The 18246-nt window shown below is 35.6% G+C and overlaps 1 protein-coding gene across 2 annotated transcripts in view; it reads right to left on the bottom strand.

The window, feature by feature from the left end:
* Positions 1-18246, bottom strand: part of ipo11 (importin 11) — a 100171-nt gene that overhangs the window by 8168 nt on the left and 73757 nt on the right. For both annotated transcript variants that reach the window (XM_017431267.3, XM_025009375.2), the window contains 2 exons: positions 17080-17175; positions 13678-13762 (listed from right to left, as the gene is read on the bottom strand). In XM_017431267.3, the coding sequence (XP_017286756.1) occupies positions 13678-13762; positions 17080-17175 (181 nt within the window). The remainder of the gene's footprint in view (positions 1-13677; positions 13763-17079; positions 17176-18246) is intronic.

Here is an 18246-nt window from a genome sequence, read left to right as displayed (position 1 = left end):
AACGTTATATGCTTCCTAATTCTTGCAGGCCGTGCACATGAGCATGGCTGTTTTCACCTGAACTTGTGATTTGACTAATATTTATGCTGAAGGTTGGAAAAAGCAATGCAGCTAAGAGAGATCATGAGTCCATCCACTGATGGAATGAGAAAAAAGAAGTTTAATTTGTCCAGTTTTTGCCCACTTCTAAGTATTCCCAAGAAGAGCTCTATTCCTCAGAGTAAGTTAATTCATTTATTTGATTATGTAAAGATTATGTTTACAAGTAATTAAAAAGGGAAACAAGATTTATGATGTAAACTGTGTGTCTGTTAAACATATAGCTTTGTCATGAAAAGTTCCAACATATTAATCATGACAGTAAAACAATTAACTAAAAATCAGAAGCATATATTTAATCATGACTTTAAAATCAATACAACACTTTATCAAAGTGATAAGATGACAGCATATATTGGTCAACCTGAACCGCTGAAATAATTAATAAAGAATCCCAATAGTAAACTTATAATCCCTTGTTTTCTTTGTGAGACAGCCTTCTGTCATGTATTATTAAATATTTTTTTCAGCTTTTCCCTGCAATAAGATCTTAAGGCAGAATATTGTATTCTATCATAAAGAGCAATATGCTAATAAAAAAAAACTAAAAGAGTCTGAAAAACAAACAAAATGGATGCAATCAGAATCCAATTTTACATTTATTTGATTTTAATACTAAAAAGCATAGAGCATTATTAACATTTGCTCAGGTGCTTTTTTGTAGTTCAGGTTATTTTAGCCAAGTTTCCTTTTTTTTTCTTTGTGCACCGTCTATAACATTATGCAGTAGTGTAATTAGAATGAAAGAATATTAAATAAAAGATAAAAGATACCAGCAACATAGTGATAAAGCAAGCCGATAAAAAGGCAATGATAACAAAGAAGAAATACTGCTTTGCCCCTGCGAGAGGTGAGCCTACAATAATATACTAGGAGGTAAAAACTGGAGAGAGGAAAATTGACCTGGGGATCAGCTGAAAGACAGAAAAAAAGAGAAGAAAACAATCTGCAATAATAAAAGCCAACTTAATGGTGCACAAACTAAATATTCCAATCATGGCAAAAAAATAAAACTATTAAATAAAAAAAACAATGCATAGGAGAAAAGATGAAACCTGTGGAATTGTGTGGAAGAAAATAAATTGAGTGATGATGAGAGGAAAGGAGTGATGATGAGAGTAAGGGGTGGAGGGAGAGTGACATGCTCCTGCTGCGACTCACTGATAAAGAGGATATGGTCTTTATGCCTCAGAGAGAGCAGAAGATAAATGAGGCAGGATGAAAAGAGAAGAGACAAATGAGATGTGAAGAAAGTGGAAAGGGGTTTGAAAGTAGCCTAGTGAGCAGATACACGAGCCAAAAAAATAAAAAAAGGAGAAAAAGTAGGCAAGATACAGAGCAAATAATAAGGCTAATTATTGTGATAAATATAATTATACTGCACTCTCACAGCAGCAAAGGAGCAGTTGGTTTTTACACATGTGGAATATACAAAAAAAAAAAGAACACTGTGTTTGTTCCATCTGTTCTTAGATTACTGAAGAGACCATGCCAAACGTTTTGGGACCAATAATGTCTAACAGTTGTTTTGCGGTGGCACAGTTTCATTCCGTCATAGCAATGTGCATTTTACCTTTGATTCAACTATTAGGCTGCAAGCTGAGCTCACCCTTTTGTCTGTTTAAAAACGTATATCAGTGCCAATTGGCTGGAAAAACAGTGACGCCTGAGCCCCCACCAAGAGTTCGTCACAAAAAAATGTGGGTTATTATTCTGATCACAATAGCCCCACTAAAGCAGCAAAAATGAACACAGAAAAGTTAAAGTTGGCTTACAAACCTAACCAAATTACTCAAATTTAAAAACAGTCTAACCAATGCTATTTTCAACACATTTTAACAAATTGGTATTTTGTACATTCAGACGTTGGGTAAAATAACCCAAACAACATTAAATAAGTCGTCTGAAGAGATCATAAAAACTTTGGAATATTCAAAAGTAATTTTATAAGAGCTAAAACCACTATTTTATTACCCTGCTAAAAATAAAAAATGCTAGTTTACCTATGTATTGTTTTTGGTTTGTTATAGTCTTTACAAACTGTTGCAATGCTCATCCAGTACAACTGATTGAATATGTATAAACACCTGCAGTTTTGAGTCAGTCCAGTCACTGTAACACAGTGAGAACACAATGTCTGAACAAAATGAGTAAAAGTTGCTGAAAACTACACAGCAAATATATTTTTTAACATATAGAGTACATGAACCGTTGGTCTTTCCTACTTCTTAAAATAGGAAAAACAGGTAAAATAGGTCTTCCCTCACTAAATATTTTTAAAGCTCAAACAAATTCTTCCCCACAAAGCAAAAAGCAGGTTTTGAACAGCCTAAAATGCCTAACTGTTGTTGATTCTCTTGTGCTTTACGGCTATTCTTCCAGTTCATTTATATCCCTAATATATGCATCGCAGATAGTTTTGAGTGCCCTAAAACAAAAGTGAATGTGTTTTGAACTTTTAGTCCTAAATATTTCTTCACTAGAGAAGCTTCTTTCAATTTTATTAATAACTTGGCTAAAAACAAAGCATTACATACTTTCTGTTTTTAGCTGCAAGAGGAAACATTAAAATTAACTTCTACTAAACATCTATTAGATGGGTCATTTTTTAAAAGCAATATAACCACTTCAATTATGATGTAACCCTAAAAACTACCTCTCATTTAACACAATGCTTGGCAAATGTGGCTAATATTATAACTGATTTTAATCATATACCACAGAAGTCAGACCTGTGTTGAAAATGTGACACCAATTAGATTTTGAGAAAGTTTTGACACTGATATGAAACCAGTTTAGACTGAGAGGGTTGCTGCGGTTTCATGTTGTCTTTTGTTGCTGAAGTGTGAACAAAAAACAGTTATTAACATTTAACATTCACAAGAAAATAAATAGTTACAATAGAGGTAATTTTAGAAAAGAGAACCACATTGCATAAAAAGGTTGTGCATTGTGCAATATAGTATTTTCTGCAGCTTTACATCAAAGCTAGAGTAGAATAGATTAGATTAGAATAGATTTCTATTCTATTAAAACCTGAAAAACCATTGATAGCTTGTATACGATCAGTTTTTAGGGTTCTTTAAATTTCTCTAAGTCATTTTAAACTTTCAGGGCACAGCTGTCATTATAAACATCAAAGAGGAAAGAATTGCTTTTATATGAGTTTGCAAGTATTTATGGGGGCATGTGAGAGCGTGGCTAAAGGATATTATTCAACAGAGTGTCTATTTAAGTGTCTTTATATGTGTATGTGAGTAGTTTTCAGGGCTCTGCCGACTTTATGAGAAATGGGCCTGCTAAATATGAGTCTGACGCTCATTGTTGGTTACCTCAGGTTTCTTGTACTCAACTCATTTTCTATATAATTGGCTATCAGATCAGACAAAGCACAAGTTCAAATAACGGTCGACCCCTAATATCCGTCTGCAAAACAGAGATGATTGCTAATAAGAATAAAAACAAAAGTCGGCTTGAAACAACCACAGGATACATAACAACATAAATTGAGTGAAACAGAGCAATAAGAAAGAAAACACACACATACACACTAGACTTAAAAACAAGTTATTCTATAAATGTTTGACATTGTCTTTGGGTCTAAAAATACTAGGACAGATGCAGTATTTCAATGCATTTGCCAGCTGGTTGAACAAAAAGTGAGTACACACAAAACAAAACAGATCTGAGACAGAACAGTGGACTGAAAAAGATCCCACGTATCAGACAACGTCACAGCATTCAAGTAGAATGGGCAGATTCGGTCAGAGCTACAGTCAATGCAAAACAAGGGCAAATAAGAACAGAAAAACAGACAAACACATCCCTCTCTCCTCTGAGATTTCATTGGGTAATGGTCTCCTGGTTTAGAAGGAGGATTAAGTGCTCAATTGCAGTAATTTTCTCACCAAATGAGGCGGCACAAATTATAATATTCTTATTAGTGTTGCACTTAAAGGCGTAAATACTAGATCCTCATGAAATTTGTCATAAAAAAAGAGTATATTAGAAAACAGATACTTTTACAGGAATGGCATAAAACAGAAAAGCAAACAACTGAAGACCTAAAAGTTTGTCTGGTGCTGTTAATTCTCAAAAGTGGTATTTGTGATAATAAGAACAAAAGTGGAAAAAAATAACTTCAAAATACATACTTGGCTGCCGAGAAACAAAGTTTACTACTAATCTAACAAGAATTAATTGTTTAATGATTAGAACAAAGTTCAAATAATAATAAAAATAACAAATCAGTAAAGCCATTGGGGTGACCACATCCTTTTAATCCCTAATTTGCAGACTGAACTCTGTTTGTACTGTACAACCAATCAAACAAATCCTAACCCCAATCAAGTAGAATTTGAAAGCATGAACCCAAGATTCCAAAGTTTCTGGTTCTTCGCAAAAGTAAGGTTCTCTGACTTCACCCTATCATGAGTCCTTAAAAAGAATATCTAAAGACGTGCTGTTTATCAGTATTTACTCACAGCTGATCAAGGTTAATGCTTTGTTCAATTAATTAATTTACCTTTACTGAGGGAAGACCCACAGGTCTCTCATTTAATCAAGTCTGAATTCTAATTAAGAAGGCTAAAAGCAAGAAAATTGGGTCGCCATATGAATCAGACATGCTGGTCAGGCCTCTCAGCCTAAAACAATCAGAGTTTGATTTCCAGTCTAATGAGCTGTTTTGCAAATGAACAAACTCTTTTTCTGATCATTAAAAGATACAATTATCACTTTATCAAACTGATTATTGCTACTTAAATCACATTAATAAACTCCAAATAAATTAAAAAAGACTGAGCGATGAAAGGGGAACATTTTATCTTCATCATCATCTGGGATTTGTTCCAGAGGCAAGGTTTAGAAGAAATACTTGGTTTGTTAACACAAAGAAGAGGGAAATAGGGTTTTGTTTTCTTAACAAAAAAAAAAAAAAAAAAAAAAAAAAAAAACAAAAAGAACAAACTCTGACTCAGTTACCACAGAATCCCGTTTGACCTGTAACCCCTACCACTTATAAGAAGTTTACGCTTGTCATTCTTGGCCCCACAAATGGTGGTGTCATTTCTCTGTAACTTGTCAAGCGCAATGCAAGTGGTGCTTGCTAAAACAGGAAGAGCAGCAAGAGAGGGTCTGCTAACAGGTCTGTTTGTTCGTACAAACCCCAAGAAGGTACAATCATAGCAATCGTTTTGTAAACTTCAAAGAATGCTTACTGCAGAAGAAAACGGTTTCAAGCACAGGTATAAAAGGCAAACATGCTATGCTGACATCACAACTCGCTCGGTTCGGGATCTATGTTCGAGTATATTCTTGGCTTCAGCCCTCACCCTGTGTGTTGCCTTAGGGTGTCCAAATCCTTTTGAGATGTAAATGAAGGGCAAAGTGGTAAGACTATAGGACTCCATGAACTAAAATTTTTCAAAGCGAGACTTCAAACAAAGATTGATTAGAGTTTTTAAATAGTCAATTTTGATGTCAATCATTAGAAATCCAGACAGTTTATGGCCAATTCATCAAGCCATTTCTGGGGTGTCATAAATATAACTGAAAGATATGAATTAGGTATTAAAAGTTTCTCTTGTAAAAACAATATTGGTCTTTTTAAAGTTAGTGTAACATTCTATTCTTTCCCATTAAATGCATTGCAGTGCACTGACATAAGGACATAATAACAATACAAAGGCAGAGTATTCGTTCAAAGGCATAGTATCAAGTGCCACACAGTGCTGCTAATAGACATACCTGACTTTTAATCGGCTTTGTATTCTCAGGTGTGGATGGTGCCGATTAATGGGGACAAAAGACAAAGGCTGGCCTAATCCTAGGAACAATCAATTGGACTACTTTTATCAAGGACAGCATATTGGAACTTGAGTAAGAAAAAAAAAAAGCTTTGCATTTGTTATTATATATAAAAATAGCAACAACTAGCGTGTCAGAATCTTGCAGTCTTATTTGAGTCTTATTTAGGGGGAGAATGTTTCAACCACTATTCCTTGTGGTTTATAATTAAGGTACAAGAGGTCACTCAAGGATAGAGGTAATGCCAGCCACTGCTGCGAAATGGGATTGGGCCTCATCTCCTGCTCCCTACCTGCTTACTGGTAGCTTTTCTTCATCACACCTTTGAGCTTCTCTCCAACATCTCCCACCTGGAGAGCATCAAGCAGCTGTCTGACACATGCAAACAGTCTATATTAAAGCACATATTGAAACCTACTGATTTCCAGATGTTTACATATTCAGCCCATGTCAGATGTTAGAGAAGTTATGAGACTGTTGTCGTAAAGGGACTCTGCTATTAGCTCTAAAGACTTTAACCTCTGAGGACTTTAACCTGATTGCTTTTATGATCAATTTGTCAGCAATGTAAGGTGGATTTATCCTTGGCGCTGAATACATGCTGAACACTGGCTTTTATATTATTGAGTATTGAGGATCTATGTACATACAAGACACAGATAAATGAAAAAAATCATATATATATATATATATATATATATATATACAATTTATTCAGCCCCTTCAACAAATCTATCAACTCTGGACAGAGTTGACAGCAATGAATGCACCACAGCAGCTCATCCCTCCTGTCTACAGTCAGTGGCAGTGAGCAGCAACTAGCAACACTAATGAATGAACTGATAGCACATGGAAAAAGTTATTCTTGTGTTTACTCAAACAGAGGCCATGCAGTCTATGAAGGTAAAAAAATACAAAGACACTGTTACTTTCTCTGAGTACTTTGCATGTAAATGTAATCAAAACAATGTTACGGTTGAACTCCCACCCCATGGCGAAGCTTTGATTATTCACTCTGAATTACAGTCAGATATCAAGAGACCAAAAAGTTGCATTTGGGAAAGCCACTGCCCCTATTTCACTTCATAAAATTACAAAGCATTTCACGGGAACACATTTGATATATCTACCTTTAATAAAAGATATGTAGATCTGCTTGATAAATCATATTAAAATCGTATTAAAACAAACTATAAAAAAGCGTCACTTGTTAAATATGACATTTATGAAAAAGGATACTGTCAATCTAAATACTAGAAATATAAATGTGGACAGTAAAAGATTTTTGTATTGCTTTAAAAAAAAACTATGTGTAATTGCAAATTAACCTAATCTGTTTGTCTGTTTAAACTGTCACAGCACCCTGTGGCAATACCTCAACAAATTAAAAAACCTATCAAAGTTTGAGTCTTAAGCAGTAGTAGAAGTGGTGATTGCACAACTAAAGCTTATGAATGAATCTAATACTACAATCTCAAAAGACACAAATGATATGAACCCACATCTTTTCAGCTGCTTCTTGTCACATCCTCATGAGTAAACATATTTATGAGTAAACATATCTTTCTTTAGACACATACACATTGTATTTAAACTGTATAAAAAAAACTGTGTTCCTTAATATTTTATTCAAATCTCTCACCAATGAGTGCTGAACTTGGGAGTGATTTGTTTGTGCATGCCTTCTCCTTGGCTCTGAAAACAATTATTTTGGTGACTGCTGCATACGCTACTTCTTATCCTAAAGTGGGGCTTCTGAAAATATAAAAATGCTAAACATGACAGGTGACAGGAACATTAATGTTGATTTATCAAAGGCTTCTTTTTTAATGCTGTTTGCCGACTGAAGTTTGTTTTGTATTAGTAAGCAGCGGTTGGCTAAATTGGAGGCAGCAGCAACTACCAATATTACTTTGACAGCCTTGTTCTAAAACTGTATTAATGTTAGCCCATTTCTACAACACTTTCAAGCTGGGACAGAGATGTATTCACCCACACACACACGTTGGTGTCATGTGAAATGACCAAATTAGGATGAGGCAAAAGAGGTAGTCACAAAGCCAAGTTGGCAAATAGATGTGAGGTGGTGAGTTCATCCATGTAAGAATGAGGCCGACATTCATGCTATGCTGAAATTACACGGCATATTCTCTTTGTGTAATATGCTGTAGCTCTAACAAACCTTACAAGCAAGCTTTCTCCTCAGTACAATATTTTGGGCTGATTTAAAAAGCATGTTTTTGCCACACTCCTGGAGCCTTTTTTTTTTACGACACTTTTGGACAAGTGGCTATAAAGATGAAAAGCAAAAGAGATGAAATCTAATTTTGATAGCTGTGCATAAGGACATACAATGAGAATCTTTTCATCTTGAGCTGCAAAATAGCATTGACAGAAAGGTCTGTTATTCAACAAAACCAAATTATGCTGAGACTGATGGCCTGCTTGAGAATAGAGCAATAATAAAGCAAGAATGGCAAGTCTTCATTACCAATGCTTTGTGTGGCTCCCAGTGAAATGATAACACACTGAAACTCATTTCCTATAAATATACACCTCTGCAGGATCTTTGGAGACTGTATGATTGCTCATTAAAATGAAATAATACAAACTGGTTGAATGAAAGGAACAACTTAATGTTTCATATGAAAAGCAAAGCTTCAAAGAATACTTTTTGAGCAATGAACCAAAATGAAGGCACAACCACTATTATAGGCTATTGATGAACTCTTACATGTATTTTTATAACAGCAGATATTCTGTCTTGTCTACACCCAAATAGAAGCACATTTCTTAACTTTTAAACATGGAAAAAAAATGAAGCTTGACGTAACAATTCTTCTATTTCAAAGAATGCAGTATGAAGAGTACGTAGTATGACAAACTATTTGTCATACTTCATACTAAAAATATTTCAGCAGTTTTAAAATCCAAAATTATTGGATGATTGACCAAGTGGCTGAGGAGAGGGAAGTCTGGGTCTCCCTGCTTAGGCGGCTACACCCGCGACCCGACCCCGGATAAGCGGAAGAGAATGGATGGATAGATGGATGAACAGATTTACAACTGTTTTCTCTTTAGCATACTTCTCACAATTATCAATGCAAAATGTGGAAAGAAAACTGAAAACCAAGTCATTAACGCAACAGTGTGAAACTCGTCAGTTACGCATTCTGGAGACATTTTAATAAACTGAAACTGCTTCAACAAAAAAAGCCACATCAAATCATACAAAACACATATAAGGTAGGAGCTGGTCAGCTTCTAGGGTGCAGCAACACAATTATAGTACAACAGCCAAAAACAGCAACATCTGATTGCAACTGAGTCCAATGTTTTAAAGTGCTGCCCAGCCATATCAAAAATCAAATGTTTTTATAGACCTATGTATTTTGTAACATTTCTTTTCCAGGTGTACTTTAACATCATTGATTTGTACACATGAACAGTGCCACAAATAGAAGAGCCTTGCCCTTAATAATTGTGGCCTGTTGGCCATTATTGGCATAATGGCTAACAGAGCATGAGCAATCAAGCCTTTTAAAAGAGGATAGGAATCAACATTCCCATCCCTCAGTCCGTTTAATCAATCAAGTAAGTTATGATGCATGATAAGAGAAAGCTCTGTAGGGTCTCTGCTTATTGATCCAAGTGATACAATGGTGTGCCACTCCTAAAAACACTTGCTGGTTGTTCAGTAAGACATGGTAAATGAATAACAACAGAGTTTCAGTATGTATTTTTCCAGCAGTTTGATTGCTATTCGGCACTCATTGTGCATGGTAGGAGAAGGATTAGAAAATGGCTGGAGTAGGCTGTAATTTTCCCCCAGAAATTGCCATTTAAAGCAAATACTTGACTTTTTTGCACTTTTATAGTAAATATACCCCAACAAGATTTTTTTCACTAAATGAAACATGGACTATATGCAGAGGTGCGTGCAAAGCTCTGGTACTGGCCACAGTTTAATAAAAACAACATAAATCTGACCTCTGACCACTTTGCAGTAATTAGTTTTAGCTATTAACTTTTTTACTACACATGTAAAGCTTTGCATATTAGCCTTGTGTTATGGGGAACACTTTTATTTTGTTTGATAGTAATCAGTCAGTAGCAATTACTTTAACAAATTCAGGATAATACCCTGTGCACATATACTAGTGTGTCGTAAAAAAAAAAAAATAAATAAATAAAAAAGCTCAAGTGGGTGTGAGCCGCCACAGCACAACAGACAGAGCCCATGTCATTAGTACCCAGAGGACAAAGTCTTTGATGTTGCCTATCCTTCTTCTTGTTTGATGGTACTGGCCTTGTAGATGAAGCACAAGAATCAAATGATGCATTATGTACAGAGGCCCAAACACAGCATCAGTTAGCCGAGTCTAGTTGTCTGAAATACTCAGATCAAAGTGAGGGACCCTTACAAATCCAATACAAGACAGAGTGGAACAGTCAACAGCTTCCATGACACAAAAAACAAACTCTCCTTGATGCACAGGAAAAACATAGCAAGTCCAATTTAGGCACAAATCAGACGACAGCCGCAGTAAGGAGGCAGCCTCTCCACCTACAGAGAGTAAAAATCTGAAGAGGTGCACCCACAATGACTTTAGTCTGTGTTTGGAATCGACACTATCATATCAACATACTTAAATTTAATAGGCTACTGGGATGCAGGAAATCTGAAGTGTACAAATCATACATATTCATAGTACGTGTACATTTTTTTGTTTCCTTTGTGTTTGGATCACTAATGATATGCATTACCTGTATGCTTATTTTTTGGCATTGGAATTGTGATACAATACTGTAAGAAAATAACTACTAAAAAACAGTCTTAACATAAAGTAAATTCTAACAATTAAAACATTTAGATGCTTAGCATTTATTTTCTACATGTTTGGTTTAAATATCAGCCCCAAGTCCAGTTTAATAATGAATAAATAGTTTTTTTAGAAGAACAGTGTTTTGTTAGAGTAGGGTGCTAATAGAGTTTTTTTTCATTCAGTTTAGAAATAACTTATCCTAAAGCTCCTCATTAATAGGAGAAAAAGAGGCAATTATAAAAAGCAGAAACTTGCTGACTGCAGCTTATGTTTGTTTCTCTCCCACATAGCTGCCAGTAGCAAACACTGATGAAGAGACAATATCACGTGTGACTTCGACGCAGTGAGTGAAACAGTAACTGGGTGACAACTGTGTTGCAATCAGAGATTAATTAGATACTGATGAATGTGTAGAAATGTCAACAAAATAAAGATATTAATAACGATTTTTCAAAAAAAGAGACTGAAAGAGAGTGGGCTTGTTTTAATCAAAGTTCATCGAAAGAGAAAGTTTCGTTAAAAGTACTGAGAGATATGAAGGGTTGGATAATTAGCCTACATGAAAGCAAAAAGTTCCAAAATTCTCCACACGGTCAGTCCGGTCTTCCTGTGGTAACTGGCGGGAGGTAAGGAAACGAGAGGAGAGGCCAGGTGAAGACAGCAGGAGGGGAACTGACAGCCTGGCGTTTCTCTTTCCTTCCAAGGGTTTCTCTGGGACACGAGCCAAAAACTCCTGGAAAACTCTGAGGTGAACTTTCTGTGCATGTGCAGTGCTTCTCCCCGCCCATTCTATTTTTGTTTTAGCTCATAATCTTAATTTATAGAAAGTAACATTGAATTTAGTTGAACACAAGTCATAAGTTAAATACTGTATTTTGCAAAACAAGGAACACCATGAAGATGCTGCCATTGTGGCATTCTTTTGAAAGCTCTAAACATTTAAATACTCAGCATGACGCTATACAGGAATAAATGCAGTAATGATAACTGCAGTGCTTTTATTGTGGACGTTTGTCATTTTAAGAGCATTACTGCAAATACCCTAGCAATCAAATTGTAATTTAGCCTAGAGACATCAAAAACTGCTGATTTCTTTCTTGAAGGGATTATTATTATTATGCTTATGAGTTTTTAATTATTTGGCACCAGTATTTTAAACAGTTTAAGTTGTTTTTGTTCTTTGATTTTTGGTCTCCAAACAATACTTCATTTGGTGATTTGTTTAATAATTAAACAGCATTCATTAAGAATAAAAGTTAACGTAAAATAAGATCTTAAATGCATGGCATGACCAATCGTTTTTTTGTTATTTTACACCCCAATTAAAATTTTTCAGTAAAATTGTCTTTAATTTTTGTTTTACTTAGAACCACCACTGACAATAGCAAAAAACAAAAAAATGGAATTAGTACTTTCAAGACGAAACAGTCAGTACTCCTATTCCTTTTTAGGGGTCCCATAAGACAGTATTCAAATTCAATCAGTTACTGAAAATGACATGTGCACTGATTTCAGGAATAACCTAATAAAGCTTTTAGTTCTTAGCTGATTTCAGTGATTAAGGATTGTCCACAGCATGCTTGGATGATTAATCTGCACTGCATACAAATGGGAAAATTTAAATAAAATTCTCAGTCAATACATATGTGAGTATCCACACACCTGTCAACATCAACAGCAGCAGCCAACATTTGTCCAGGTCTTTGTTTCCAGAGCTACTGCAGTCTAAATGTTTTTTTTTTTCCCCCTCACCACTATAACCTCAAGATTTTTAATCTTCAGAGGGGTTACAGTTCATGTCACACATGGCATTTTTCACGGCTTTAGCCTTTACCAGTCAGCTGACTGTGAGGAAACCCCTCCAGTTAACCTTGAAGAGGATCGGCGTACAACCTGTGACTGAATTTCTTGCCGCTGAGTGCAAGTACATCCAAAACATACTGACAACATTAATGTAATATCTCGTATTTTGGTTTGTTCAAACAATCCTGCACTCAGTCACTGTGCTTTCAAAGCAGCATAAATGAAGCCTGCAGATGTTGAAATGTGCATCCTTTTACACAGCTATGCACACACCTGGCAGAGTACGAAGCCCTGAAAGAGCTAAAATGGAGTCAATAAATTTTCTAAAATGTCACAGATCCCCGTTCTCATTTACTTTCTTCTCAAACCGAAAATTGTATCATGTGAGCGCAGCCGTTGCTCTCACACATGCATTCATCCACGTCTCCGAGCACACAGACGTGCACACATTAAGACGCAGAGCGAGAGGTGCGACTTTAAGTCTCCGCTTTTCTGTTCCCCGGAGCAAAAAGTCAGAGTCTGGGCTGAGGTGATAAGTGCACTGGGATAGCACCCAGCAAACACACACTCACACACGCTTGCACAAAGACAAACACGGCACAAAAAAAAGTACAGCTGTATGTCCTCATTCAAACACCAACAAATAAAATCTTTATATACATTCTATGTTGCTGAAGCACTCATTGGGAGAAGACCACTCACACCCACCAACAATATAATTAGACTATTTTTACACTGAATTACAATTTCTGAGCTTCTACAGAGTGAGGGAGCAGCACAGGAATGCATCCTTGAACAGATGAAGCCATGTTAAATGTTGAAATTATGAAAATGCAATCATTTTCTGTATATCTAAATGGTACAAAAAGTGAACATCTTCCTTTTTCTGCATTTTGTGAAAACATTTTTGCTTCTATTCTTGTATAAGTGTCAGAGTAAAACAATGAAATAAAACGGGGAAAGTCATAGATTTTTCTGTGTAAAGAGTAATGCATTTAAAAGAACAGAAAAAAACTAGAATAATCACAAAGCAACACATTCCCAGAGTTTAAAATATAACAAGAATGGAAATAGTTCAATGTTTGCAAAGTCACTTGTGTAACGTGTGTGTGTGTGTGTGTGGTTTGTACGTTTGACTCACAAGTTTCTTCCTCTTATCCTGCTCAGTTGGTGGCTCCTCTTCTTCACTTAGCTTGGGTTCTTCAAAATGGCTCATCAGCATGCAGCTGCAAACACAATAAAATTCAACTCAATATTAATAACCACCCATAGACCTGCACAGTAGGACACAATCTCAAAACAAGCAGCATGTGCAAACACAGGAACACAAAAAAGGCTGAAGCCTCTGGCAATTTTATTAGACAGCTATGGCTGCTATTCATAATGCTTCATCTACATGCGGAGAGAATTGCAAGTAAAAACCTTTGTGCTCTGTATAAAGTCTGTATGGTCTTTTATTTTCTTTGTACTCATTACTAAAATCACTACTGTGAGCACAAACAAGGTGTGGTGGGGGTGGGGAGCTTGAATGTCACATTTTGTGACTTTGAAATGCAGTGATTACGCGTGATCAGAAACTAAATTCCGACTGATGGCATTCAAAAAGGCTAAATAAATCAACTTTAAACTGCAGTTTCACAGGAGATGCCACATATTCACGTCATAAAGCCAAGATGGAATCATTTTATAGGGATGAACACTTCTTTAAAATAGTTCTATCAACATTTAGACACCGATTAATCTTCAAATAATGACAGTGCTGGAGGGTTTATTCGCGACTTCTAAAGAATTTATTAACCAAATCCTTAACTTATGTGCCATTTATGACCCTTGTAAAGCAATTAGGACTTTCTATTAACTATTACCCTTTAACACTTATTGTTCAGGTTCAGTGTCATTGTTCTCTGCACGCTGTCTTTAGTAACAGAAGGAAGTTAATAATTATATGTATATAATTAATTGTTTATGAGACACCCTGGAAAATATTCAAACAACAGACAAACCTGGTTAATCTGAAGGACAGTGAGGTCATCCTGGGACATTTCATGAAGCATAAAAAAGGTTGTTTTTATTTCTACAGAAGTTTTGAAAAAAAAAAAAAGGCTAAAAAAGGAGATTGACTAGGAAGTGTCATGAAATACAAATAAAACTAAAGCTGCTCTACTGCTTTGACTTGCAAATGACAAATCTTTGTCATTTAAAGAAATTGAAAGAAAAATTTCACAATTTTACAAACCTGTTGGAGGTTGAATATATTAAAGTCAACTGCACAAAAACACTAAAAAGAACTTCATTTGCTCTCAAATAAATCTGAAAAATATGATTATTGTAAAGCCACATTTTTTCCCCCTTATAAAATCTCTACAGTTTATTATAGCTAACAGAACAAAAGTTTATCTTTCTTTTTTCTCATCAAATGTAATGTATTCCTCCTATACAGTTCAGTAAAAGTACACAGCTCAATAACTCTTTGCTTTATTGCTGTGAAGTAACAAATGCTTGCCTTTCTGCAGTAACACATAAGTGCAGCACCAAGTTGAAAAGCTTTGACAGGTTGCTTGCTTCCAAAATTAAAGCAAAGAAGAAGAAAAAAAAAGGATACTAAATGCTCGCCGTCTCAGCTGATTGCATTTACTATCGATCAAGAAAACTCAGAGGGTGTATCCACAAATACATGCTTCACAGTTATGAATCTCAGTAGCAACCGACAAAATCCTGCACGTCAGTGGCAAGTAAAAACACACTTCTTTTAAGTTTTCTACTCTACTCGAGGGTTTTATCCAACAGCAGAGAAAATGTTTCTAAAATTGTGTAGAAGAAAATATTTGTTAACCTAAGTATTTTTATTAGGTTACATTAACAATAACTTTATATTCTAGGTTACAAATATAAAACAATACACAATTTTATTACTTAATAACACAAAACATCTTAATCTTTTTATTTTAATTGTATAAACAGGACAGCCAATCACAAAGGTACTTGGAAAATAATTGGTCTCTTGGATCTGGTTACCCAGAGAATATCTGTTATCATCAGCATCCTCCATTTTATTTTTTCTGTTGTTGCTTTTGATGCATGCACCATAATGATAAGAAGTTTGGGGTCATTCCTTCAAACAAAGTAGTTCAAGTTCATCAAACTTTCCATTCTTCGTTAAGGAGCACTCTTTAGATTTGTTAATTAACTTGTATGGTTTGAGTCATTATCTTGGAGCATCATCCGACTATTAATTGGAATGGCAAATGGACAGCATTTGTGTAACACTTTTCTCGTCTTACTGACCACTCAAAGCATTTAAACAGTACAAGTCACTTTTACAACACAGCCTATTCTTAAGCTCAAGGTCATAAACATCAATCCTGACATTCCACTTAAAGTATTTTTCAACATTTGTTTTCTCAGTGATTGCAATAAAGCCAAAAATCAGGATGCCCCCTCCACCATGATTTACGGTAGCGATGGAGTTTTGGGTGTCGTCGTGCAGTATGTTCAAATAAAAAAGGATGACACTGAGGCAAGGAGCCAGAGGAGAGAGAAGTGAGGTAGATGAGGAGCAGAAACAAAGTTAGGGCTGTTGTTAATCTCACATCACAAAATAGGCTGGTGTTTATGCTGCTTAAACAGGCATTACCTTCTGTAGATTGGCAGGCTTAACTGCAAAACAATATTTTATGTAGAACTATTTCCTCTAGTGCCAGTGGAAATTTCTCAACTCTGACATGTATTATGATGTGAATGAAGACCAATCTGTACCAATCAAATAATATCCAGTATTAAAACCAAGTGTTTGCAGCCCACATAAAAGTAAAGATTTTTCAGCCCTAAGGGGCCAATAAAGTTGCACAGCTACAGCAAACGGTTTCAGCTGCCGTAAAGCCAAGTAATGAAATTTACTCGGCATATCTCTCACATTTAACTCTAGGTGTAACATAATGGCCATTTTACTGTGATATGTGACATAGCAGAGAAAGGCTTAGATAAGCAGTGAGTGAAATTATAAACCTATTGGAAAGCTAGAAGATGATAAGATACTATGTGTAAAATCTGCTTCACCAGGAGGTAGGAGGCATGCAGACTTCTGTGGTGACTGTATTACTGATGCAATCCTTTAGTCTGCTGTGTTCAGAGTCAAGTTGTTGATGTAAGCCACAGTCAGGAAAGTCTGCCTTTTTACAGCTTATATATGAAAAAGATCTGTGCTATTATAATACAGTAATAAAAAGAAAAATTTGTTGTTCTTATACTGTGCTGAGGTGCGTCATCTCATGAAAAAGATGCTGTTTTTGACTCCAAAATGTTTTGTGTTTGTATTAATGAAATGTAATATAGCTTAGTTTGTTTTATGGAAATTTGCATTGAAACGTATCACTACATGTAGATGCACCAACATTAAATTAAAAGTCAAACAAAAAAAAACACTTTCCATTTGGGGTTTTTAATAACAGCAAGACTTAAATTCTGACTAACGAATAGGAAAACACATTTCTCATTGTTTTCACGTCACTAATTATTAAAGAGGAAAGAAAACATCAATACTTACTCTTTGAAGGTGCCCATTTCTGAATCTTCTGTCATCACATCATGCAAAGCTTCAACACAAATGTTAATGATGCCACAAAACTTGTCCTGGATCACACTGAAAACACAGATTACACAAGTTTTTTTTTACTTGTGAGATCATTCATTTCAAAACTGTGTGCATCTAAATGACAGATGTGCGTTTGTCTGACAAAGCACATGGTCAATTTAGAGAAAAATTCACAACAGAGAGCACAAATGATAAAAAGTCTGCCAAACAAAAAAAGCATATGGCTGTCAATTATAAATTCCCACTACAGCTGCAGAAATTAACATTTGGTGTTCAGAGACAGAGTAAGGCAGGGGATAATTGAAAGTCCAAATCAAAATGTGAGCAAAAGTAAATTGAAAACATTTTCCTACATTTGTAAATTATCAAAAATATGTGCCCACTGCACTAATGAATCACGATTTTACAGCTGCGAAGGCAGTTTATTGCCTGAGGCACACACACAACACAAGACAATAAATAAAAACTGATGAGACTTATTTTCTTAACAACTTGCATTGTTGTTTACTACAGTGATTCTCCTTGTAAAGAAGAAGCCCACGCTTTAAATTCTGCTGGCTTGCAACACCCACCACCAAAGCTTGAAGACAAGCAACATTCATTGATGAATTATTTGAGTCATTCTTTGAAAGCAGGGGAAAAGAGGTGGGATCCCCACATCTAAAGGAATATAAAACCATGAAGGCACAAGAATACAAAAAGATAATAAGTGTGGGTTTGGGCACTGATGCATCAAAGGCTGTCAGTTTATGCACTTGGCTAGGCAGATCCCAGGCATTGCTGCATAAAGTTCACTGAGCATGAAGTCTGGCGAAACATGGAAACTCAGCATGAAAGCATGAAACCCTGAAAGTAAACATGGACCCACCCCCGATGATTTCTTATGTGTGGGAATCTTTTCCATGCACACTACTCAAGAATAGACTTGAGGCAAAAACGCCTGGGAACATCTCTGCCCTTTTTTTTTCTTCTTTTGAATGCTTGAAAAATAGCACCACCCTAAAACCTCTGAAGATGCAAGCCTTGCTGCAGCATATTTCCAATTGCCTGTTGCTGGCTTAGGCTTATCTGTTAGATATTTAACACTGCTGATGACATGTGCTGCTATAATAAAAGAAT

Source organism: Kryptolebias marmoratus, linkage group LG1 (genome assembly GCF_001649575.2).
Source record: "Kryptolebias marmoratus isolate JLee-2015 linkage group LG1, ASM164957v2, whole genome shotgun sequence".
Classification (NCBI taxonomy): domain Eukaryota; kingdom Metazoa; phylum Chordata; class Actinopteri; order Cyprinodontiformes; family Rivulidae; genus Kryptolebias; species Kryptolebias marmoratus.
Note: the sequence above shows the minus strand (reverse complement) of the source record. Positions and strands in the feature narration are given on the sequence as shown.